Source organism: Chaetodon auriga, chromosome 8 (genome assembly GCF_051107435.1).
Source record: "Chaetodon auriga isolate fChaAug3 chromosome 8, fChaAug3.hap1, whole genome shotgun sequence".
Lineage (NCBI taxonomy): Eukaryota > Metazoa > Chordata > Actinopteri > Chaetodontiformes > Chaetodontidae > Chaetodon > Chaetodon auriga.
The window spans coordinates 4,976,755-5,002,500 of record NC_135081.1 but is presented as its reverse complement, the minus strand read 5'-3'; the positions used below and the strand labels follow the sequence as shown (position 1 = coordinate 5,002,500).

Here is a 25,746-nt window from a genome sequence, read left to right as displayed (position 1 = left end):
CAGGACTGAAGAAATACATTTAAGTGCTTCTCCAGTTGAAGGACAGCCTGCTTGCAATATATACATCTACATAGGAGGAGATGAATTGGCTGCCCCACAGCAGCAGACTCAGTCTACCTTACTGTCATTCACCACAGAGGTGTTCTGTGTCCATGAGGCCTGTTCACCATGTGCTGGAGATGTGTCTGATTTGAGTTAAACACAGACAGGAAACCATATGTCTGAGCTCTCCAGCGTGGCTGGCCTACACAACACACGTCCGCATGTGTGCGCACACACACACACACACACACACACACACACACACGCACGCACACACGGGCTGAGAAAGACACCCAATTTTTCTTCTCAGCACAGTACGAGGTAGCAGCCAAACACAGTTCAGAACGCACACAGCTGTGTGTCTGTAACCACACTGAGGATTCCCCAAACGTTGTTTACATGTGATGCAAACACCACATTTCCACTTCCTGTTTGTGATGACGATGCACTCTCTATAAGATGGCAGCAACTGTAATGGGACCTAAAAACCACCCACAACTTCTGAAATGTATGTGAACAGCTTTACATGCCAAAACACAGTTAGAGTTACTTTGTCTGTGGTTGGAGGGAAAGTAAGAGAAGTAGGAGGGGGAGGGGGTGAGAAGACGACAGCAGAGGGTTGATTGACTGATAAATGAAGCAAAGTGGCTGGAATAGACAACCAGCTAAACATGGTGAAGAGGCAAAGAATGACAGAGACGAGCACTTGTTTACTTATTCACAGCTGACATACTGTATGAGGAAAGGGTGGAAACGTATGTGTCGCTCTGCTGAACAAATGTTAGAGCTGTGCAGTTTATCAGAAACCACACAGCTGTCTGAACACACAACCTGCTGATTTTATAGCTGGTTGACTAGATATGCTCCAATGGATGTGTGAACAATGTCAAAAGATGTGTTCTTTGTTTGCCAAGCTTTGGTGAGCTGAAAGTGGGTGTGGCTGACATGATATATGTGTCTTTCTATGCACAGTCACATCAAATGTTCAGAACAGCTGTAAACAGGCAATCATATTCAACAGTTTAGCGAGTTAGCTGCCTGATGATGTACAATGATGTCCAATGCTCATGTCTTTTTAGCACTGTTTTTGTCATCTCCCAATGCAAATATTTGCCTATTTATCAGCTAAAAGCTTCACTATGTTCACCAGCTCGTTGCTAACTGCTGGATAGGCAGATTTATCAGAGCTTTTTCGACAGATAAAAGCTGCCAGAAAGTTAATGAGAGTGGAGAGAGTGAGCCAAAGCAATAAAACTGCGAGCTGTAAAACTGAAACTAGGAGCTGAAAGATGCTACAACGCTCCATAGAGCTGCAGAGACACTTCTCTGTGGGTTCATCACTAGAACTGACACCTCTCACTCTGCACATGTCATTTGATGCATGGCTGAAATCAATTTATGCAGAATGAACCTCATTGGAGGGTGTAAGTTTCATGTACTCACTGGGTGAGAAGATCAGTTCGTTGTTGCACTCTTCCTCATCAGTGCAGGAACAGAAGTGAGCCATTCCACTCGTTGTGTTCTTCTCCTTCATCACACAGTCAGAGCTGTTGTAGTCATCCAGCATAATGCCATACAGCGGAATGGAGGGGTCGTGACAGAGAGTTTCGATGGAGAAGCCCGTCTCATTCTTCCTCCTAAGAGACAGACAGACACACAGAATGTATCAAAAATGTCAACATTTAAAGCCATCAAGTTAGTGATGAAGGCAGTTCTGCTCGCAGGTACGTACCAGATAGCGACACAGACCTCGCTGGAGTCCGAACAGATGGATGTGATGCTGCAGTTGGACATACACGTCCCTGTACCGCTACAGGAGGAAATCTCCAGATCACAGAACATACAAAGCTGTCTCAACGGGTAAAAAGGGGGCATACCTGTCAAACACACACAAAAGCATCCATCAGGTTGGCTGCATGTTTCAGACTGTTGAATGTACTGTTATCACACTGAAAACACACCAACTCTAATGCCAGTTCTCTGATTCTTGCTCTGGCTTGAATCAGACAATGTTTGTTGGTTTAAAATGATGTAATATGAAATAATAAAAATTGTAAAATATGTAGTGATGGAGGCATATTTATTGACTGAACTGAGGGATGGGCTCAGTGCAATCTCCATGTTTTTTGTGAGTTTTCCTGTGCTGTAGTACAGAAGAATGCAGATAAGAATGGTGGTGCCGGTCTGTGATCAGATTCACATGAAATTTGCTGTGGATATTCATTGCACTCAGAACATGAAGCCTAATATTTTTGGCAGCCCCCTTGACCTTTCTGTAGAACCAACTTCAGACTAAAATTTCCACCTCTGCACAGAAAATACCAAAATCCAATGAAAACATTTCCGTAAAACATGCTAAGCACATTCATGTTCCCCAGAGGATGAATCCTTCCCTTTCTGGATGCTACATAAGCATCATGTTTTTGGTGATCACTCTTATGATGCCACTGTCAAGTCTCACACTCTGCTTACAATAATATACTGAAGGTTGTTCTTTAACAGCCACTTTGAAGCAGCCTTTACAATTTTGACCCCATTAAAGGACCATTATGTTGAAATGAAAGCATGGAGGTAGCCACATGTTTCATATACTGTCCGACCAGACTTCAGACTTGTCAACTACTGTCTCCTCCATCTCAATTTTCCTGCCCTACCTGCAACTTTGCAATTGAACTCCCTCCACCTCCTCAGCATTAGTATCTGGTGTGGTTTGAGAAGATTTTTTTTGTCTGTGTGTGTCACAATGTCCACCTCAGTGGTGTACATTCCTGCTCATTGTGCCTCTCTTCAGCCACATCTCCACATTCCCAGGCCCCTTGGGTATTATGCTTTACCACCAGATGCCCTCTGACTTTGCTCCTTTCACTGCAGATCCTCCCATATGCCCTGCAATCACCTCATTGCGCTCACCTGGGCTTCCCCACCTGTGCCTCATTCCTTTACCAGTCACTCATAGACACTGGCCCAGATCCATTGCTCCTCTGCCAGTCCGTTAGAGTTTTAGAGTTACAGCCATGTGCAGCTGTATCTTATCTGTTCCTGTTTTTTCCCCCAGAACCTTTATACCTGTTTGTCACCTGTCTGCCTGTCTGCCTTACCTTACCTTTGTTTGCTCAGGGTCAACATCAGAGAAGGTTGTCTGTCCTTTAGACCCCATTTTGTAAATAAATCATTATACTCATCCATCTTTTGTCTGTGTTTGGGTCCTACTCCTGTTGCCTACATGCACCAGCCATGACAGTGTGTTCATGTTCATCAAATGATTTGGAGCTCAGTCTCTGCCAGGGGGTTGTGACCTCAGGGTCAGTCTGTGTCAAGCTTGCACAGATTTGTTCCTCAGTATCACATAAGCAGAGTCATTCTGCTTAATTTCAATGCATATTATGCTGACATAAAACTTGATGTTAGTTTCATTATGTTGTTTGTGTCCAACACTCATACTGCGTGGATCACTGCAGCTCCTAACATTTTTTACACTTTTACTTACTATACTATACTATACTTGCACCAGACAGACTGGTGCAAGTATAGTATTTCCAAGTTATTTTGGAAACCTTTTAAAATTGCTTCATTTGGTCACTTGGGGGCCGTGCAACAAGCTGTAAGCACAACATTGACATACTACCACCTTGTAGAGTTAGCAAACAGTTGCCTATTAACATATTCTGTGGATACGGAGCAACCTTAGCATTCATTTGGAGTTGTGTCTCCGACCACCTGAAGAATGTAATTCAAATACTCACTGTCCATCTCTAATCTTCATAATTGTGACTATAGTCTGACTAAGTCTCAGGCCCCCAGCTCTCATATCCAAGTTACATACTGTACAACACTTGGGCTGCACTGCATATTCACAGATCAGCCACCTCCAATGCACAGTCTGAATCCTAAAGGAAACCACTGAGCCATAGAAAAATAGGCTACGGCCACACTAAACGATCAACACAGACAACCACAGCTGAATCAATAGGCAGCCTGTGCTGCAGCAATTTCTTAGATCACACCACTTAAGATACTGTACATAACCCCAAACCTCAAGGAATCTTTTAAAATGCCTTCAAAAAGGCTACGCAAAAGGAATTTCCTGAAAGAAGCAATGAATCAAGTTCCATCTTTTATTAATTCACGCATGCATCAAGACAGGATGTGGAGTGTTTTCTGATCTGTTGTGAATGCTGCAGATTCTCTGGAAGTCAGAGATGAATTGGGAAACTTGAAATGTAATGTCAAATCCATCTAACAAATGATTCACAAGGTCTCCAAGAAACATGACCAACATGACTAACTAGGCTATTTATAAACACTGGCACAGACCTAGAAGAGGCAATGACTCCACATGACCATGTTTCTCATTTACTGGATGTTCTTTTCATGACTAACAGGTTAGAGCTGAAATCAGGATACATGGTCCTGAGCCTCATATTAAGGAAATAATCAGCCCTGAGATACGGTTACATTGTTTGATATCATCACCCTGGCTGGCTGGAGGGTATTACATGCGGTGCAGTAGGTCGTGTGCTGCCTGGACTGGCAGAGTAATCAGCACAATCTTATCCCTGTCATTCTCTTTAGCGTGACTTGAGCCATCTGCGCCTCTCTGATCTCCCTCTGCTCTGTGACCTGTTCAGACCTGCCTCTCTTACTCCAAGCCCCTTGACTGCTGGCCTAGGAGAGGCTGTGTAAAGAGCCACATTAGCCTGTGTTAGCCTGAACGTTACAGAGCTTAACTGTGCCTTTTTAAAAATACATTTCTGAATATGTAAGTGAACCGAGGGTTTCTCCTCCATATGGACTTCAAATAAAGCTGGCTTACAGGGTGGAATAGAGGCTCTGTGTACAGCTTGCAGGTGTTGTGGTACAGCAGGGTGGTTCTACAGTTGGAGAAACCCTCCTTCAGCTGGGAGGTCTGAGTTTAAGCATCTGCCCTGGTTCAGCTTCACTGAGCAGCACACTGAATTCCTTCCAGCTCTGAACCATGTGCATCAGCTAAATGAACAGCAGTGAGGGGTTCTGCTTCAAGTCCTCATCCTCAGTGAAGTAATTCATAGTTTCTTTCTTTGGTGTTTCTGAAAAAAATAAATGTGTTCCTGGGCTTAACTGTTCATTTTCTAAAATAAATATCTATCTACTATAGGACTCGCTACAAGAGTCTCCAAAGCAGCAATTTATTAAAGCCCTGTTAAACTTGACCTGCACGCTGCTGCAGCTGTAGCCGTTGTATTGTCATAATCATTGTGATTATGTCACCTTTATCCATCATATCATTAACACTTTTCAAATGTTAGCTTTTCAACTTTTTATCAAGTGCTCTGCTCTCTAAACAATGTCAATGTAGCAGTTCCCTCCATATCTTGTATTACTTGCACAGTCAGTCTGTGAGGCTGATGGTGTTCAGTAATGGTCTTGGCCTTTGAGGAAATGATGCCTGCAGCTTGTTGTGGGGCTGGACTTTCAGCCATCAGCATTTTTACAAATCACAAAGTGATTTTGAACTGGCTTTTCTTACTTCAGCCTCAAATGAGGGATACAATGCTCTACTGAGCACTTGCTCGTTTGCTTGAAACTCACACATGTTTTATGACTGGAGGGGGGTTTAAAGTGAAATATGTCAGTAATAGACACATTCCACATTGTGGTGTAGGATTAGTAATTAAGGAACCTGTACAGCATGTGCAGGAGTCAATGAATGATTACATATTAACATTTGAGTCAGAAACACTGTGTGTTCGGGGAATTCACTCATGGCGAATGGTTACAGTGTTTGATTTGATGAAAAACTTTTCTCTTTGAGGGAGGGGAAGGAAGCATCAACCAATCCCCGCTCAACAAACATATGTGAACCTTAAGTACTAGTTATGGGATGGTGGAGGGAGCATTGGCATGAACTCATCAGCAGGATAATAATGAGAAGTGTCAAGTTACTAAATAATGGCTATGCTGTACACCAGCTGATAGCCACAGAGCTAGTGACTGAGCCAGTGATTGTGAGGCATAATGAGGCAGGCGATGCCAATCAGTTCTCAGCCTGAACTAATGCTATACTCCATTACTGGTTCCCATAGACTCAACTAACTCAGATCAGTTGTACTTGAGCAAATTTCACTTAGATGACCCCTTTAGTTGTTACTATGCGTGTCAAAGAATTCTGATAAATATCTGTTTCAGAGATAAACACTCACACACCTTTGGTCTGCTCTACATATTGAGTAAAGAGAGTGGATGTCTGATATGACAGAGAGCCACCTCACCATGATGAAAGGAGCTCCTTTCTTGCTAACAACAACAACAACAGCTCTCACATGTCCGAAATCCAAGACATAGACAAAACATCTGCATGCAGTGCAGTCTGTGCTATCGCTAAATCAACTGACATGGCGGCACTTCTGCAGAGATGAACTGTGAAACCAGAGCAGAGGAGGACTTCAAGTTTGACTCACATGAATTCTCATCACCCTCCTTCATATGTCAAACTCTAACGATTCTCCTTTAACGGTATATGTTTATATGGGTGGGTGTGACACCTGATCGTAGTCTGCATAGGCTGGATTATTCATTTAAGAGGAAGCACAGTTAATATACTTTGAAGACAAATTCCATCACAAAGACTGTAGTTTGGGGCTGGACAGAGAGCGTGAAATAGCATAGCACCAACACCCACTCACAACCTAAGAGACAAATAAAACGTGCTGATTTAGTGCAGCGCAGTGCCGCAGAGACTCAGTGAATCTGAATGAGTAACGGGTAGGGTTACACTCCAGCGAGCTCGGTAAGTCTTTCATGGTGCTGATTAATCTTTATTGTACTGTTGTGCAATGCTCATTACACATTAAGAGCTCATTAAACATCTGCTTTTGATTGTTGGCCAGTTTTCGCTTTTAGAAGATGAACTCTGTTTAACTCCTGAACCCAGGCTATGTTTGCTTGGTTTCACTCTTTCCTACCCTTCATGTAATGAGTTTTAACACATGTCTATTAAAGGGATAGTTCAACATTTAATAAATGTTGCGTTATCTCTAAGAGTGAGAAAATGTCAGTCTTTTGTCCATGTGTTTGGGCTGGAACTGGAGTTTTTGTTTTTGTTGATGTCACTGATAAATATGGTTTGAGAGTTTGCCATCAGTGTTCCCATCATACCTTGGGTAATGTAACATTTGCTGTGGGCCAAACCTCAGCCCAGTTTTTCAGCCTGATGTAGGTTAGCATATTCTGATTACAATTTTTTGAATCTGCACCATTTAAGGCATGCTGCATTAGCAAAAAGCAGTTCTCACTCTCACCATGGATGTTGAGCTGGATTTCTTTTGATAGTGAAGAAAAGCAGATTTGTGGAAGTTTATGACAAACAGCTATCATCCCAACACGGTCTGCTGATTCCAGTAAATGTCTAGTGTTAGGACTTGACTGTGTTATGAGTCTGAGCAAAAGGGATGTGAATTCTGCGTCAAAAGATCCAAAGGGTAAACCCAAGCAAAAGAAAAACACCACCCTAAATGTCCCAATTTACTTACTACTCTGTATTTATGATAAATGAACAGTGCTGTTGATCTTAGATAGTTAGAGGCTGCAGCTTCACACCCTTTACTTTGAAGTTCCAGCAGATTGTGGCGGTGCACAAAGTTAAAGGGTAACTGTGCATGAAGGTCTTTGGTGGTATGTGGATCATTGTTCCAGCTGCTAAAGCACTTTGACTCTCTTTTATTACCGTTGCACTTTTCCTGCTGCTGGTTCACGTGTAGGAATTATAGTATGAAAACACAAGTGACCTCAGTGTGTCACAGGAAAGTGGAGGAGGAAAGTGTGGACTGTCATTACAGTGTTCTTGATGGCTCCTGAAGGGGCTGTAATTGAAACGTGAGATCTCTTTGTGCTCCTGTTACTGCAGCAGGGAAATCATGCTACTGTGACCTGTTTCTGGCTGGCAGTCAGACCAATGAATAACCTTGATAAATGCCTATGATTCACTTTGTTAGCACCAGAGAAAGTGACGATAAGTGCCCACATGATGGAGATGAAGATGCGACTCCAGCAGCTCCAGTAAGTAATAATAAAGTGAGCAACATGATAAAAAAACGCCTTTTTTTTGGATTAATTCTATCACATGACAGGACATGAAACTGACGTAAAAATCCATACTTATGCCATGTAAAGAAATACTCAAGACATTTTTATAGACAAGACATTGCTGTCTTGGCAAGGGTTAGATGAGAAGATTGATAGCATGTGTATGGTCAATGTGAAACCAGGGGACAGTTATCTCAGCTTTGCATAATGACTGGAAGCAGGGAGAAACAGCTAGCCTGACTCTGTGCAAAGGTAACACATTCTACCTACCAGCCCCTCTAAAGTTTAGTAATGAAGACTTACACTGTCATATCTAACTCGTTTATTTTGCAGAAAGTACAAAGAAGACACTGCTCCCAGCCTAGGTGTTTGCCTCTAACAGCCCATCCAAATCTACCATTTCAAATATCTATCATTCCACCACATCCGATGTCCTCTAACATCTTCTAAACAACAATAAATCTATGTACCAAAACACAAATGAGAATTCCAACGCAAACTCTCTGGAGCTTGTGTAAAGCAGAACTATGCACACCAGCAGTGAAACACCTCGTCCCATCAGCTGAAATACTTCCCTCTGTTTCCTCCCCTCTTCTCTCCTCTTCTCTTTCCCTCTTTTTCCAAACCACTGAGGATGTGAGCTCACAGTGGACGGGAGGACAGGCAGGAAACTTGACTGCAGTTTATCATTCATATACAGGAAAGACTGCTCCAAACTGCTCAAATGTAAATGGAAAAAGGGAAAAATCTGCACAACAGGCAGGCAGTGTCACTTAAAGGTGCTGAAAACCAGTTTTCTCCATCAGCTTCTTACTGTGAACGGTGGGATCCCACATGAACACATGCCAAGGTTAAAGCAGTTCTGGATTTTTCATGAGAGATTTCTGGTTTTGTGTTTTATGCCTGTGCTCTTCTCATTGGTTTAAAGTAGGCAGTTGTGAGGTTGTTTCAGAGTGCAAAAAACAGTCTGTTTAGTCATGTTGTAAAATGTAATTTCACGTATAAATATTGAAAGGTAAGCAGCAATACAAAAAAAAAAAAAAATTGCGACTGAGAGTGAACAGGCGGCTGACCCAACCTAATTAACAAAGATACCCACAACTGTGTCAGCTGTGTGTACTATTAAACACCATGATGGAGAAGTATGGTGTGTCATTTCATGACTTAAACAGTGGGTGGAGTTTCAAAGTGAAAGTGTTCCTCCAGACGCCCACACGTCGTAGTGTAGTATAATTGTTTAATGAGCACAGATCCCTGTGTGTAACTAAGGTTTCTCCAAATCTAAGCCTATAAAACCCCTAAAATACATGACAGTTTTGTGGAGCGATGCAGCACGGCAGATACTAATTGAAAATATCTCTGTGGAATCCTTCTTCTTTTCGGCCGAGTCCTGTCACTGAAATGAGGAGAGACAACTGGCAAGAGGCTGCGCAGGGCTACATAACTGCCACAGCAGGCGGCTCAGCTCTCCCCCTCTGCTCCTGAAAGTTATCCTCCCACCTCTACAACTCCCTCTTAATCCACCTCACTCCAGCTTGGCTGTAATCCTCTCGTTCCTCCCGTCTTCATCTTGCTCCCTTAACTCTCTCAGGTTTCCTCTCTTCCGCTGCCACTTCTGCCTCCATCCCTCAGCAAGTCAGCAAAGCGAGTTGTGAGGGGAGAGCTTGAGGGGAAGTTGACTAATATGGTAAAAATCAAAGGAGGACACTTTAAACAAGGTTAAAGTGGGCGACCCTCTCTCCTCCCCACTCCTCTTCTGCTCACTGAAGCCCAGTAAAGTCAGTGTAAACACAGCAGGAATCAGGGCTTGAGGGACTGAACAGGAGAATACATTCATCCATTTCCCCTTCCAGACCTCCTGTTTTGCTTTCAACCTCGATTTTTGATTGGCACTTTCAAAACAGCTCATGTTTGGCACTATCTTGGTTAAGCACAGGGATTGAGAAATGTGCAAGCACACAGTGGCCTCTGCCCAGACACTGTGACAATTCCCTGGAAAGGAAGGAAGAAGGAACCTTCCTGCAACAGCCCACTGAGCGGATGGTTATCCACACCAATTGAAAGAAAACAAAGAAAGAAAAGATAAAAACAACAGAGTCCGGCCAGGGTGTTTGGATAACCACAATGTCAAGCTGCTCCGGTGCTGGGAGAGTAGTGAGGAGCTTCCTCCGGTCCGAGGTGCTCTGGAGAAGTCAGAATAACAGGGAGTGTGTGTGTAGTAATGTGTATGAGTGGGGAGCATGGGGGCATGTGGGTGGAAGTTTGTATGTCTTCTTGTGCATGTGTGTGTTGGTGTGCATGTCTATTTGTGACACATACAGTGCATCAGGACCACACAGTCCCTCTGGTATGTGGGATTTCCAGGTTCAAAATAGGCCCCAGTGTGGGAGGAGGGCAGGAACAAACAGCAGAGAGAGGGGGAGAAGAAGAAGAAGAAGAAGAGGGGAGAAGGGAAGAAGAACGGAACACACGATCTGCATGTTCACAGAAATTTAGGCAGAATTTTCATTTTCATCTGAGTGCTGTGTTCAATCTACCCACCTGTCAGCAAGTGAGGGAAAGTTTCTGTGGTTTACTCACATGGGAGGTGTTACGGTATGACAGATGGAAAGTGGCCAAGACTGTTAAATTGTCAGTGTTAACACAGTGGAATATAGTGTAGAGGAGGGAAAGTCAGATTGCCACCGCACAAACTTAAACACATGACCTCCAAAACACCTTTCCACTATTTCACTTTCAATACAAACTCATACTGTGCAGTCAAACACTGTTCAAACCTGTAGAAATGCAAGAGATACCAAATCTGTCAGGGACCAAGTTTGTGAAATTTGCATAAAATGATGCACAAGCTATGTGAAATATTTCCATTTGATGGAGCGGTGCAGCCTTGGGTTTGAATATTTCACATCACGTAGCTAAATGAGGAGCTTTCTTCCAACCAGCGGAGGTTAAAACTTTTTGTGACATATCTGATACATCTGACACATCTGATGCTACAATTCCCATAGTGCAACTCACATTTAGTTAGACCTCAACCTAATTGTCTAGTTAACAACAGAGACTCTCTGTTTCAAATCTGAAGTCTTGAGCCTAATCTGAGATAACCCTGATGACTTTAGAGAACGCCCTTCAGAGCCACAAAATAGAGCAGGTTACTCAGGTTGAGCACTCCTCCAGACAAGAGAACTGAGTGTCTTCACTTAACGGGAAGTAACAGTGGAAAACTTTCTGTTGACGGGCTTTTATCACGTCTGTAATGAGTTCAGCAAAAGACACAGCAGAAGCAGGCTGTGTGAAGCCAAGTGTAAGCATCCAGAAAGACAAGCATCTTCACAAGCCATTTATTTTACGCTTGATATCAAAATATGACATTATTTTTTATGAGGTAACTTTTTAATATTTTCTGTTAACTTAAGCCTTGATACACTGAAAACTATCAGTCTGCAGATTATCAGCTCTACCAGATAACTTGGCAGTAATGTTATATTGGAGTTCTCTGGATCTTATGAACAGACCTGCAGCTGGAGTTTTAAAACAAATGTTTATCTGGTCGTGGAGAATATCTTTCTAATGTACTCTCCCGAACAAGGCAGCGCAGTGAGCTCCTGTGGAGAACCAGCAGTAACAAGCAGAGCTGCGCGGTGTGTCTGCCGCTGGATGAGTCACCTGTTGCGCCTCGCTGTGCTCGGCGCTCCGGAGCGCCGTGCGTAACGGGCTGGAAGGAACGCTTCCCAGGCTCTCCACCGCGGAGGAGTCCAGGTTTGAATTAAATACAGATACTGGCTTTAGCGAGCAGTGAAGTGAGCTCGTAGAAGAGTACAGGCAGAGTGTTGGTAAAGTTTGGATAGGCGAAACTCACCGGCAGTCCCGGGCTCCAGCAGCACCGTCAACAAGAAGACAGATAAAACTCCGCGTAAAGTTGAAGAGCAGCGCTGAGCCTCCATGTTTCTGAGTCCTCCGTCCAAAGATTCTCATTCACATTAAAGGTCAAGTAAACGAGAGGCCAGTGGAGGAAGAAGTTTGGTGTGTCTGCTGTGCTGTGCGCTCCCCTCCGCTCAGCAGCTGGAGAGTCACTGCTGAACCATCCACACACATACACACTCACCCACTGTACACACACACAGACACACAGACACACAGACACACACACACTGCTCTGACAGGAAACCGGAGGAGGGAGGGAGGACTCTCTCTCTCTCTCTCTCTCTCTCTCTCTCTCTCTCTCTCTCTCTCTCTCTCCCTCTGTCTGTGAGTGTGTGTATAATTACCTATCCAAATGGGAACAGTAAACAGCTCTGTATACATTTACATAAACTTCAGCTTTCTGAAGTATCACAGAGCTTCTATAGATGTTCAGTAAGTGTAGACTTACAGTTAACAGAGTGTCAGGCTGCTGGAGAAAACGCTGAACACACACACTGAATTCATGACTAGTTTCAAAACACACAAACATTCCTAAAATGCCCGTATATACTTAGTAGATTTGATATATGGTGAAGATATTATTGATAACTGTGACCTATGACAACTCTGTACTACAGAGTTTTCAATTTTCACAAGCACTGAGCTCATGTCCAACGTAGAGCTTGTTTCAGCAACACAGAAGGGGAGGGACGTTGTGGACGTATAGAAGGCTGACTCCAGCACGCCTGTGTGTGTTCATAATCAGCACTGAATACCTTTATGCCAGCACATAAAAAAAACCTGGAAGAATTCAGGATTTCTTTCTCTTAAATCTGAAGACGAGGCCTGGGAGTTCGTTTTGCAGGTATTTTTTCGTAAACAAAATGATTGTTTTTGACCTGGTGGTGGCACTAGATGTCACAGGACCACCAATGTCAGAGGGATTCATCCCCCGAGGAGCATGAACACAGTATGTTTTTTGGCAATCTATTTTATGCAATGTCGCTAGTTGTTTGAGATTTTTCAATGTGGACCAATGTGATTGGGGGGGCTTGGGGGGGGGGGGGGGTGATAGCGTTGACAGCTAAGTGAGATGACTGCCAAGCATTACACCACTGCTCAAGTTGCATTTATGGTGACTAAACTGGACATTTATGCCAAAACATGTTAGCACACACGCTAAACCTAAGCAGACCTTAACCTCAGTCTTGTCACAACATAAAAATTGAAAAGTTTGAATTTAAAGTATGTAAAGAAACATAAAGTCTAGGGGATGATGTGGTGGGAGGGTTGTTTCAGGGAGATTTTGACTCATGATCTCAGCATTTCTAACATCTGGCCCTGTTGACAATATGTATTTCTTGGTAATACATGGTCGCACAAAATAACACAAACGCTTCAAAATAGCCCCCAAAAAGAGAGAAAACTTAAATGAACAATATATTTGTTTTTTTTCTTTTTTTTTTTAAAAAAAATACCCGGCTGTCTTTTCAAAAACAATAAGCAAGCAGAAAGTAACACCTGGGGAGGAGGAGGAGGAGGAAGTAGGGGGAGGAGGAGGGAGGCAGAGGAGGAATCAGTTCAATGCAATTTGAATGAACAGCTCTATGACACAAGCTCAACAAAAATCAAACACTGTGTGTTTGATGAAGGAGACTTTTACTGCAGGCTTATTTAGTTTCATTGTATTTCACTGTGCAGGTGTTCCTCTGTTCTTATTTCAAATGTTCAATGAAAGTTCTTTCTGTAGCTATATTGTTATTAATTATAGTTCCCATTTTATGAAAGCTTTGAGATAAACTTAATCAAATGAATTTTTTACTGATTTAACTCAAAGCTACAAATCTAGAAACAGTAGAAACAGAAGGTTTCCCACATCATTGCTTGTGTCTAATTGCCTGTGTAATATTAAATTCAATCTTTTCAATTTGGGAAAAAAAAAAAAAAAAAAAGATAATGTCCACGTGACACACACACACACACACACACACACACACACACACTGATACCTCTGTGTGTGCGTTCAGATGCATGTGTATGTGACTGGTGGACTTACTGACTGATGAGCGGCAGTGATCCCAGCTGTAGTCTGATGGCAGCACAGACACTGAGCCCAGTGACAGATGATAAAACTGGGCCTGTCTGTTGCTCATCTGAGGCAGCAGGTCTGGACATGCTGCTCTCTACCAACACTGGAACTGAGCCACACACTCTCGAGAGTCTCACAGCCCCTGTTGACCCCTCTCCTCACCAGCCCTCTGGAGTCCAGCTCCTTCAGCCTCAGGTCAAGGCCCAGTGGGTTGGAGATTTGTTTGTTTTTGGGTCCCACATGGCAGCCGTAGTAGGATATGTCATATAGCCTGGGACTACAAATAAGTTTGGCTTACAACTAAAAAATAAATCCGTTTTTAATAAGTAGAAAGCAGAAGGGAAATTCTGAGGCTTACACAAAGTCTTTTTTTGGTACTAAGATAGCATCCAACAGTGTTCTCAAGTAAATTATTGGCATGTACTGTAATTCTCCTATGAGAGTCAGAGATATTCAGTAAGTACTATTACTAACTCTTCACTATTTATGAATTTGCAGTTGGTTCCTAATGACTCACAAATACACTGTTTCCCATGAAGAAATGTATTTTTGTCGAGAACTATTTTCATCTATGGATTAATAGACAATAGAGTATTTGCAGCAGGACTGAACCCAAATAAAGTGTGTGTGTTCATGGTAATGATGGAACATATCACCCAGTACAACAGTGTGGCACATTGATGTGTTTGTAATAATTTTTGGACAACAATGCAACTCCATCCGCAGAAGAATAAGATGTGTCTCACACACAATGATTAGAACATAACACCAGCCTTATCTTTTCATTTGCTTAGAAAGAAAGTGATTTAGACGACTGTTTCAAACCTGTCTGACTGCTTGTGCTGACATTGAGATGCTCTGTGCTCATGGGGGGCTTAGACCAAATGAAGACCAAAACTGTGCCTCATTCAAATCCGCTCTGTCCTCCAAAATAAAAGCAGGAAATAAAACCAGGCTACATGTGAACCCAAACAGTATCTTGCAAAGCTTCTGTCTCTGTCGGTGCAATGCTTTAATTGGTACCTACTTTGTATGTACAGCAGGTAAACTAAGGCCTAAAAACAAAATAGATTGCAGTATGTAGGACCTACAACTGACATCTAAACCACAAGGATGAAAATACACAAATGTGAACGCATAGCAGCAGGAAATCCAACAATAAATCATGCTATCGCTGACACCCACACTGGATCTCCTTATATGCATGAATTGGTAAATGATACAATACTGTGCCTTGTAAATCTCACTGACCGCTGACTAATATGATTGATTATGATTGCTCGTGAAGGGGAGTAGGCAGGGTTGCTGCAACATTATGTCATAACTCTGCTGTCAGTCAGAGAATCTGAAACCAGGGAACAATTTATTTCCCCGAAGCCTCCAACTGTGGATCAGCTGGAGTCAGAACTGGGACATTGAGATCATTGGTGTTACTGGGTGCATCCAAGTTCTGAATTAAGAGCGTTTAGTGCTAAATTGATTCCCTGGAGCTACAATGATATGACAGATATGTATAGGATGTGTCAGTGTGTGTGTGTGTGTGTGTGTGTGTGTGTGTTTGTGTGTGTGTGCATGTGTGTGTCAACACCAGCACTTGTCCATCTCTAACAAGCTCCATGTGCTCTGTGCATGGTGGTAAACACCTGCCAGCTGACTCCAATAAATCTTATGAAACTTTCTATATTTTCCATCTGATCTAGTTGCTCATGTTTATCATGTCCTTGCTCGTGTGATGGTTAACATCCTGCACTTCTCTGGTCCATTGTGTGAAGCGCTCTCTTCCAGGCGAGTGTCACAATAATGGAAACTTGGACATGGAAGGGATAGACTTTTTCATATCATGTTGGCTGAGCAGGCTATTAAAAGAATATTTTATTTTGATTCATGTGGTGTCTGTTTTGTTTCTTTTGCCCCTGGAGACATGAAAACAGATACACCATGTTTTGGGGAACTGGCTCAGGGACAAAATCATCCATGCACTCCCCAGTAGTTCATTTTAGTGCTGCAACACTAGTTCTTTTTATTCAGGATGAGGTATATTGGATGGTAATAAAACAATATCTGTTGTCTTCAGTGTAGATTAAGACATTTTGAAAGGACAAGGATTTATAGACAACTGCGCCTACTTCCAATTCCCTTTATATGCAGTTACTCAGCAGATCAGACAGGTTTTACAGAATCAACCAGGTTAGCCAGATTATCTAAAGCACTTGATGTGAGGTAAAATCCAGACTGGGTGTACCCAAAATATCACTCATAACCCTGCACTGTCACATGACAGATGAAGGCAACCAACCACAGTGAAACCTTTCAATGCACAAAACAGCTTCCGTAGCAGTCAGTATGCCAGTGTCCACTGACTGAGCCTGCTGTCAGTGTTTGAGACGATTATCCAAAGATGAGCTGTTTGTTGAATATTTTGACAGTTATGAAAATGAAAAACTAGTCTGAAGTTTCAAGCATTGCACTAACCACATCCCCATCTCTGATTCCTCTTAACATCATAATTTCAATATGTATGATCACAGAGACCAAAGAGAATTCAATTTTAAAGTGCCTCGAACACCAAAACACAATATGATCCCAAATTATTGTAACACTTATTATTTGTCTGTTTATTTGTTAAGTACTGCACATCAAATTAGACCAAGAGGTCGGTCTCCAAGCTGTGATGGATGTTTGTGTTTGGATTATAATTTTAGTGTGCCTATTCTTTTTTATGTTGTCACTCTTGAGGAGTCAACTATTGTCACTCACCATGAGCTGAATGACAGACAGCAGCTGGAGTCATGTACTGAATGAGTGGACCAGCAGGCCAGTCCTCTGCCCTCTCCGTCTAATGATGGTTTGTGCAACCAAGACCATGTAATGAATGAGTAGGGCACATACTTTCATTTTGATAAGACTGATGACAAACCAAAAACAGCGAATTTGGGACATCCAGGGTGGTTTGGCTGACCAAGAGGCCACAGAAACTATTGTTCTTCCCTTGTTTCCGTTCCTGCTTCTCTCCCCAGAATGAGCTTGAATTGCCTGCTGACAGTTGACACTTGGAAACATGGTTGAGGCTCCTTTGCTGTTTGAGTTTGCAAATAAAACCTCAGAAAACCTGCATTTGATGGATTGCTGACATTTTGTTTCATTGAGATGGTTTGCATGGTTTGACCAAAGTCTCTGAAAAATGGAAAGCAAAGCACAAGTTTTAAGCAGAGCGGAACAGAAACTGATGACCCCACTGATAAAAATTTCTGAACCATTATGAATCAAACTGCCTTGATTGGAGTAGATTATTTTAACATTGTTGGCCCATGGCAAGCAGTAATTTTATAGTTCTAAGTTTAAGTTGTATATTAACAACACATAAAATCTAACAACACTGGGGTCTGTGAACTACATTTAGCTATTTCTCTCCTCTTTACCTCAGTTAAAGGTCTTCATGGGTAGACCTGAACCAGAGGACCAAGGACCAGACCCAGGACCTGTACAAGTACAGATTCACATGTTATACATTCTGTTGGTCCTGGTCAGAGGAAAAGTCAGGGAATCACCAAAGTCATTAGGATTATCTGCGAGCCATGATTGTGCCAATCCATCCAGTAGATATTGAGGGTTTTCAATGAGGACCAGCAACCAATTGAATTTATACTGAGGTCATCCAGATAGTTTGTTGCCCAATTAACAACCAAGGGAGGTTTCAACATGGAGCCATCTCTTTTAAGGGCAAGGTAAAGTTATGGATGCTCTCCCTCATTGGGTTATTATGCAACATCTGTGGGTGAGCTTGCCAAAAGCTTTCAGAACAGTTATCAGCACACTCTTTATTCTATTCCAAACGTCAACACTTGTCTGGACTGAAACAGTGCTAGCCACAGTTTTTGAGTCCTTGGACTTCACTCCAGCTATTGTCTGCTCTTGTGTTTATGTGTTCAGAGTGCTTTATGGGTTACATCATGACAGCGTGCTGTTCTCTCAACTGCTGACTGAAGTGAAGTCGCTGAACAAAGGGATTTCCCAGTGAGGGCTGGGGAAATGAAAACTTGGAGTGGTTAGTGCATGCTCTAAGTAGGTTCTAGTTGATCTGACAGATTAGTGCCTAATTATAATTTGAACATTTATCATGACTGAATGGTTATCTGTTACTATCTTTCATATTCTTTGATGTCAGGCCGCATGCTGTGTTGTAGGGCATTTAGGAAACATTCACTACTGTCTGTGTCAGAGTTTTGGATCTGACCACAATGCTGAAACAAACGAAGGAGTGTGGCATCACTTTCTAAGCAAACACTTTTCTGAGTTGCTGAGGGGAGTTGAGGAGATGAAAGTAAATGTTTGACTGATAGCGCTGTGCAGAGAGGAGGAGGCAGGTGAAAGCCAGCATGAAGTGTTTTTTGGTATTGATCTGGCGAATGTGTGGTCTGAAGTGTGTGGCAAATGACAGATCTGTAAAGTCCCTGTTCGCCCTACTCATTCAGCAACCCACACACTTACACCCACTGGCAACTGCACAGGCATAAAGCAAGACACACACACACATGTTTGTCACACATCGCAGAAACAACTCTGAGGTGAGTCAGATCTGCCCCCTTTCTTTCTCCTTCTCTCTATCAACACACTTGCATTCCTATAGGTTGTAATCACTGGTCACCATGACAACTTGCTCAACAAGCAGTGACTTTGTGACCTCTGCTTTCAAACCATGTTAGCAGCTAATGCAAATACACAGCTGTAGCACTAGTCCCTCAAGAAGTACAGACCAGGGGTCCTCAACTACATTTGTCCAAGGGCCTGAAAGCAGACAGTGTGGGGGCGGGACTTTCAAATTAAAAAAAAAAAAAAAAAAGAATTAGTCAATTAATTAAAAATTAAGAAAAACAGAATACATTTATTTAGGTCTAATTAGCCTATTATTGTTTAATACTTTCACTTTCTTACAAAATGAATGTTGAATTGAATGAGAGTACAAAGAATCCAATGTGGTAAAACAGGTGAACTATGAATTACAGACGTTTTGGCTCATTGCCAGGGGTTGGCAAGATATTCTACAGTCACTCATAGGAGGGACCGGGCCTCTGTATTTTCTAAATTCATTAATAATTGCAGGCTGGATGGGAAGCTTTGGTGGGCCTGATATGGCTTGTGGGCCACCAGATGACAGTCACTGGTATAGACAGTCTGTGTTTTACTGTTGGATAATAAAGCAAAACACTTATGATAAACCATAGTATTAGTGGTATTACTTTAACTTAGGCTGCCAAAGCACACAGTTGACCTTTGTGCATAGTGGTGCAATGCAGTAGTGTGTGTGTGTGTGTGTGTGTGTGTGTGTGTGTGTGTGTGTGTGTGTGTGTGTGTGTGTGTGTGTACCAGCTCCTGGAAGTCCAGCAGACTCCAGTGTGGAATGTTGAGAACAGCTGTGGACATGACTGAAAGAATTTACACAGAAACCAAACCTCATAATGTTATCACACACATGCACACACATGCACACACACACACACACACACACACACACACACCTACTCGTATTTGTCCCTTTTTGGGGCCCCACGTTTTTTACCAAATTGTGGGGCCCACCCCTTCCAATGGTCCCAGACCTCTGTAAAAAATCAGGCAAGCTTAAAAAAAAATAACAAAATTTTCAGTCACTTTAGATTAGCCATATTCAAAAGTTTTTTTTCTATGCTAGTTTTTTTGGTCACTTATGGGACACATTTCTAGCATTTGTTACTTGTGGGATCCACTTCCACACACACACAGATATGTCAAGTCTTTCTACCTTAGCAGGAACCAAAAATTAGATGGAGATATCAGTTATTTCTATAGTTTTTTATTAACAAAAAAACTGCAAGGCTGCATCAGAGGTTTACATCCTGCATCTCCTCTTCTCATATTCGGTAGACAGCGCAGTGATAATCAAAAAACAATCAACTGGTAAACATGAATCAATTGCTGATTATTACAGTGAGCTTTGATAACAGGAAAGCAGTCCAACGGCTCCTTGTGTTGATAAGAACACAACATAATAACATAATAGCATAATAAGTAGGGCTATCTCAAATATAATAGCACCTCCTTCTACAAGCCTACCTTTTACCTTACCGTAAAGTGAAACACTTTTACTCTAATTTTCTTCGCAGAGAAGTAATTCGATTTTTAACAAAGTACTTCACTGCCCTCCAGTCTCGACTCTTCAGGGCTTGAGGTTCTGCAGTGATACAGCGCTGACAGTCCTCCTTTGCTGGGACTTGGTTCATCAGAATGAATTTCTTCAAATGGCGCTCTACTGCAGCACATTCTTCTGTTGTCCAGGTTCTTTTAACAACAGTTTGTTTATCTAAATGGGCATAAAAAGGACAAGTCACAGAGTTGTAAGAACTTCAACTTGTAACTACAACTGAAAAAATCAGATTGATTCCACTGGTCATCCAATGAAGTACTGACTTGGTTGAGACCATAGAGGACTGTCCCACAGTCAGGAAAAATACAGTTTTACCAACAATTAACTAAATACCTCTTTTATGCACAACCCCCTAGGTGCCACATAACTAAAATCTATTTAAGGCCGGGTGATGGAGGGCTTTTAGATTGCATATCAATGGCTTAATCAAGCCCAGATTTGGAATATTATCCACCCCACTATGTGTTAATAAATGTTCAAAATGCAGAGTATTGTTCATCCATATGCAGACCAAAAAGGCTTCAGTTTTTGTTTTACTCCTACATGGGTTACAACAGAACAAATTCTTTTTTTCGAACTTCTGATGTCCCCTTTATCAACATCCCCTTTATTAACATGGATCATCCACTTGATATCATCTTTAATGACGAAAGGAACAACGGTGGTGGACGGCTCCTCTATTTATATATGTTAGACCTGAGTATATTTTTCTATCCTTTTTCTGTGTAGTTACCTATATGTTTATTGTACACATCTACAGTGTATTTGTTCATTATAAATGAATAATAATAAATGTCTCTAAATGAGACTCATGGTTGCCCAAGTGCCATTTGTAATGCATGTTAATCTTTTTTTATTGATAACACTTTTAGACTAATCTTTGTGATCAGCAAATGAAATACTGTAAAACACCTACTTTTCAGAGAAAAAATGCCTGGAGTTATGATTAAAAATGGCTGTAACTTTATAGGGAAAGATCAGTTAAGAATATTTTTTTATGGGAAGACCAAAACATCAATGGAATAAAAAAAAAGCTAAAACACAATTAAAATTTAATATTTTTAAAAAAGGAGACCTATAATAAACTCTCAAACTATTGACGTGACTCGTCTATGTCTATACTTCTTATTGAAGTAAAATTTAGTGGATTCAGCACCTGCACCTCTGATTGCAACAGATAGTTATGGGCCAACTTGTTCTGGTAGGAGTTAGCTTTTTCACTATTCTCCATCTATCTAACTTACTACACTAGGCATTGAAGTTGCATATTAAATGTCACACAGTCAAATAACCTGTAGTGTTCTTAACGTACGTCTCTTTTTTGAAAACCTCCCACTCTGGCTTTCTGTGGAGGTCCTCTCTTGTAGGGATGCGGTGCTGGCCTCGTCTTCTGATTCCTGAGCTTCTGGTATACTAGCATCTGGTCAGAGAAAAAAGTTTAAACAGAAAAACAAGACAGCTATAGAGTAAAATATGAATATGAAGTAGCTCTTGGTAAGCTGGCTGCATTTTTGTTTGTCATGCATACCTCATTTTGTCATTGCAACAACTTTAAAATTGTAATAATAGGAAATAAAGATTTTATATAATTTGTCCATGGTGCCTGCGTCTTTAACAGATAAATGGGCAGAATTTGTCCATTAACCTGCCCGATTCTTCTTAGCTCACCTCTAGTTTTTGCAGAGGAAACATTTGCAGGTGTTTGGAGTTCATTATCTGATTAGGTTGTGCCACCATGGCATTCCAATATTGAACCTTTTCACAATATAATATAATATTTTATTTTATCTAGATGTGATAGATGTGAGTTCATCTTATTTATTTTATCTTATTTTATTATCTTTTCTTTTTCACACGGGGGTTGCAATGCAAATTTCATTGACATGGCCATGCTCAATGACAATAAAAAAGCAATCTTGAATCTTGAGCAATCTATTCTAATTTTTTAAGATGTGCAAGTAATGGCTTCCAAGTCCAACCTACGCACAGCTTTGAACTGGAGTAGGAGGAACTGAGTACCAACCTTGTGTACGATGTGCCTGTTCAGATTGAGATTTCACCCAAAAGATATTGACGGGGTGCTCAAGAGAATATAAGCAGATGCCTTTTTGGAGCTCAACTATAACTGACACTTGAGGTAAAAAGCAATCAACTGAGCATTTTTAAGAGTAGATATCTTGGCAACCCAATCAATGACAGGCTTATTTTGAAGAGAGGCAATAAGCTGTTCTTCTAGAGTTTCTGGGCCAGTCAAAAGTATTCTGATCTTTTCATGGATGCTTTGTGGAACCTTTACCAACCCTTTAACAACCCAGTGTGGTTTGGAGCAACAAGTGCTAAACTGAAACCCTTGAACCAGATTGTGAGGACTATGAACAAGATAATCAGGCAGGGACAGAAACGTCTCTGCAGCCTTCACAAGAGACTTACAGGAAGACCTCAAAAATTGCAGTAGGAAACACATGCCTAACACCCACTAGGCCTCCCATGTCCTCTGTGCATCTATATACAGTAGTTACTTGTCACTCAGACTAAAAGGGTTTCTTCCCTCCACCCTTAAGCCCGTCTGCTAACAACACAATAACCTTTGCACCTACTTTTGCAACATTATTGCCAAGAGGGCTGTTGTAGAAACATGCATTTTATTCAAAATGTATGAATGAAGAGTTATTTCAGATATCCTTTAAGAATTTTACACACACAACATATTCCATAGATGACCCTAGTCATAATTGGACTGTGTTTGTTGATTTTGTTTTGTCTGTAAACTGTATGAATCAAGTTACTCATGTTTCTCAGAAATAAATTTAAGAAGCTTACCTCTCTTTTTAGCAAACTTCCTCCTCTGGTTTTTGGCAAAGGGGCTTTCTTGTGATGATGTGGTGATGGTCTCGTTGTCTGACCCCTGACCTTCTGCCATACTTGCATCTGAAAAAATTAAATAGTTTAAATAAATAAACAAGACAGTACTAGCATTCAGGAAGCTGACTGCATTTGATCCTTTTCTTTCTGATAATTTTGTACATAATGTGAATCTATCTAAGGTGACAGAGAAAGTTGTGCATACTGTTCTAATTTGACAGAGAATAAATCATAGCAGATACAATTTTTCAAAATTTGTGAGTCTATAAAGTCACCAAATATTTGAAAGCTCTAAATGTTGTGTGATATCATCACTTTTCCCTATTCCCAAATGTGCAATCCCAATAATTGACATTACGTAGGGGAACCTGCTGTCATTGTATAGCCAAAGAAGATTTAGACCCAAATATTCCAATCCAATGACTGATAATTCATAACCAGTGTCAAAAATGCTTCAAACATACCTTCGATGTCCTCTTGTGAACAAGCTTCAATTTCAACAGTCTCTGAAATGTGAATTGACAAAATACTGTATGAATGTGCTGGACAGCTGAATGTGTGGTGACCTACCTCTGACAATCAAGAGTACAACAAGGGGAACATAAACAGCTAGACTGACTAAATAGTTAAACTTAAATTGTGCTGTTATGGTCAAATTCCAACCAACACAAGCTTACCCTGTTCAAAACTCTTTCCATTAAAATATATGTAAATATATAAAAATATATATGACTAAGTACCGTTTGGATCAATGTGAATTTCATCCAGACTCTTTCCTTTGTATTTTCCTAGCTTTCCCTGCTCCAATGCCAGGAGGACTTTGCTTATTTTAGCTAGCTGGAGGGTCCCCTCTGGAAGGCGGTAGTGTTTTCTGTGTACATCTATGTTATGCCCAAGGAAATCTGCCAGCTGGTCAAGTTCTGTGTTCTTCAGATTTAGAACAGTAGACAGCGTTGCGATGTGTTTCCTGAGTTTTGTTGAGGTCAGAGCTTTGGGATTTTTGATACCACTGCATTCATGCACTAACTGTCTTATGCAGTCAGAACCCCTGAGGTGATGGACAGAATGAGGCAATGCAAACAAGAATCCATTTTCAGTCAGTACCCCACATTCTTCTCGCTTCTCAACCAGAGTATCAAGAGATTCCTTCATGAGTGGAGTGAGGAGAACAGGAACTTTCCTTCCTCTCTTTCCAACAATGGTTATCCGGACAAAATGTCTGCAAAGCTTCTGCTCAAGTTCTGTCAGGGCCAAGTTAACGTCTTCATGCGTTTCTGATAGGTCTCTTGACAAGTACACAGACAAGGGCATTTTGGATACCTCTCCTTCTCTGCGGCGGTTGAAGAGGATAACTTGTGCCAGGGTCACTTTAGCCAGGTCTTTCCAGTTTGAGGGGGAAGCCTCTTCTTTCAGGGCATCTAAGTGTTGCTGTTGTTTTTCAGACAGCTGGGAATTAAGACTTTGGACATCCTGCGTGAATGGCAAGAGTTGAGGGGAATTCCACTTAGACTGGTCGAGCTGAATCAGTGCTTGGCTTGCAATGTCAAATTTCCAGCTTTCTTGGTACAGCTGTGCAAATTCCTCAGCATCTTGGACTGTTTCTTTATCTCTATTCTTCAATCCTTCAGACTTCTTGAACATGGCCAAAGCAAGCAAGCTGTGTCCAACTTTGCGAGCCAGTGATGGACATTTATATTTGCCTGTTTCATCACTGAATCCTGCTAAGCATCTTGCAGCAGTGACAACATGAGAATACTTTTCAGGTTTTATAAGTTCTTTTATAGTGTCCACTGGTGCGACTTTTTTTGCTGCCAGCATCAGCCTGCCAAGTTCCCTCAGCTTCTGTCGAATGTACTGGTGTTGGCTGATTACCCTTTCGTTCTTCTTGAATAGTCTGTAGCCGTACTCCAGAAGGTAGCGGTCTTTCTTTACAGCTATTGCAATCTTGTCTTGATTCATATCATTCAAGAACTTCCAGTATGCATCACTAAATCCAGGAGGAGCTGGTTCAGCAAAAGCACACAGTGCCTGGATCCTTGTTTTACCTGGTTTAGATGTCTTGTCCTGAGGCTTGAATTTGCAAACCTGAAAATGTCGCCACATGACTCTTTTTGTAAACAGTCCGTAGCAGTACACACAATGTTGAAATTTTTGTCCCTCAGTCTTTTTCGTTGGCTGCTTGAATGGTATCAGCTTTCCTTTCTGGCTCTCCAAAACGTCAGTGTTATGTTCAAAATTTCCTTTGTTTCTGATTAAATCTAAGTGCAGTCGTCTTTCTTTTGAGTTTTTTGGAAAACTGAATGCTTTTGAAACGTCTATTTCATCACTGTGCCTACGTAACAAATGTCTTGACATTTTTTGAACCACTTTTTTACAATAAAAGCAGTGATGCTTCTTGTTATACCGTCTTGAACCATCATCCTTCTTCATAACTGGATTGACGAAGACAGATGCATGGTTTTCAAGATCATGCTTATCAGTACATGTTTGCCCCACCGTCTCTTCATTCATACAAGTGCTTTGAGCAGAACCATCGTTTGTTTCAAAGCTGCTTTGACTGGAAGACTCAAATTGACTCAGATTGGAACACTCAAATCGACTCTGACAGGAG

The 25,746-nt window shown here is 41.5% G+C and overlaps 2 protein-coding genes across 3 annotated transcripts in view; both read right to left on the bottom strand.

Annotated features, from left to right (window-relative positions):
- Positions 1-12,201, bottom strand: part of tgfbr2b (transforming growth factor beta receptor 2b) — a 36,288-nt gene extending 24,087 nt beyond the window's left edge. The window contains exons 1-3 of one of the 2 annotated variants that reach the window (XM_076736781.1): positions 11,963-12,201; positions 1,775-1,919; positions 1,486-1,679 (exon numbers count right to left, since the gene is read on the bottom strand). In XM_076736781.1, the coding sequence (XP_076592896.1) occupies positions 1,486-1,679; positions 1,775-1,919; positions 11,963-12,047 (424 nt within the window). In that variant the 5' untranslated portion in view covers positions 12,048-12,201. The remainder of the gene's footprint in view (positions 1-1,485; positions 1,680-1,774; positions 1,920-11,962) is intronic. The other variant, XM_076736782.1, reaches the window with a different exon arrangement.
- A 7,849-nt stretch (positions 12,202-20,050) lies between these two features.
- LOC143324953 (uncharacterized) lies at positions 20,051-24,890 on the bottom strand. Its single transcript, XM_076737774.1, has 5 exons — positions 23,876-24,890; positions 23,600-23,641; positions 23,094-23,201; positions 21,586-21,693; positions 20,051-20,429 (listed from the first exon to the last, which is right to left on the bottom strand). The coding sequence occupies exons 1-5, from the start codon at positions 24,774-24,776 to the stop codon at positions 20,212-20,214; spliced, it is 1,377 nt and encodes a 458-aa protein (XP_076593889.1). The 5' UTR covers positions 24,777-24,890; the 3' UTR covers positions 20,051-20,211.
- Positions 24,891-25,746: the final 856 nt, after the last annotated feature.

Excerpts from the sequence above, each read along its gene's own strand:
- LOC143324953 (XM_076737774.1), bottom strand. The coding sequence starts at position 24,776 with ATGTTCAAGAAGTCTGAAGGATTGAAGAATAGAGATAAAGAAACAGTC. Across the intron at positions 23,202-23,599 it reads TTCACAAGAGGACATCGAAG|ATGCAAGTATGGCAGAAGGT; the intron begins GTATGTTTGAAG and ends TAATTTTTTCAG. Across the intron at positions 21,694-23,093 it reads GAAGTTTGCTAAAAAGAGAG|ATGCTAGTATACCAGAAGCT; the intron begins GTAAGCTTCTTA and ends TTCTCTGACCAG.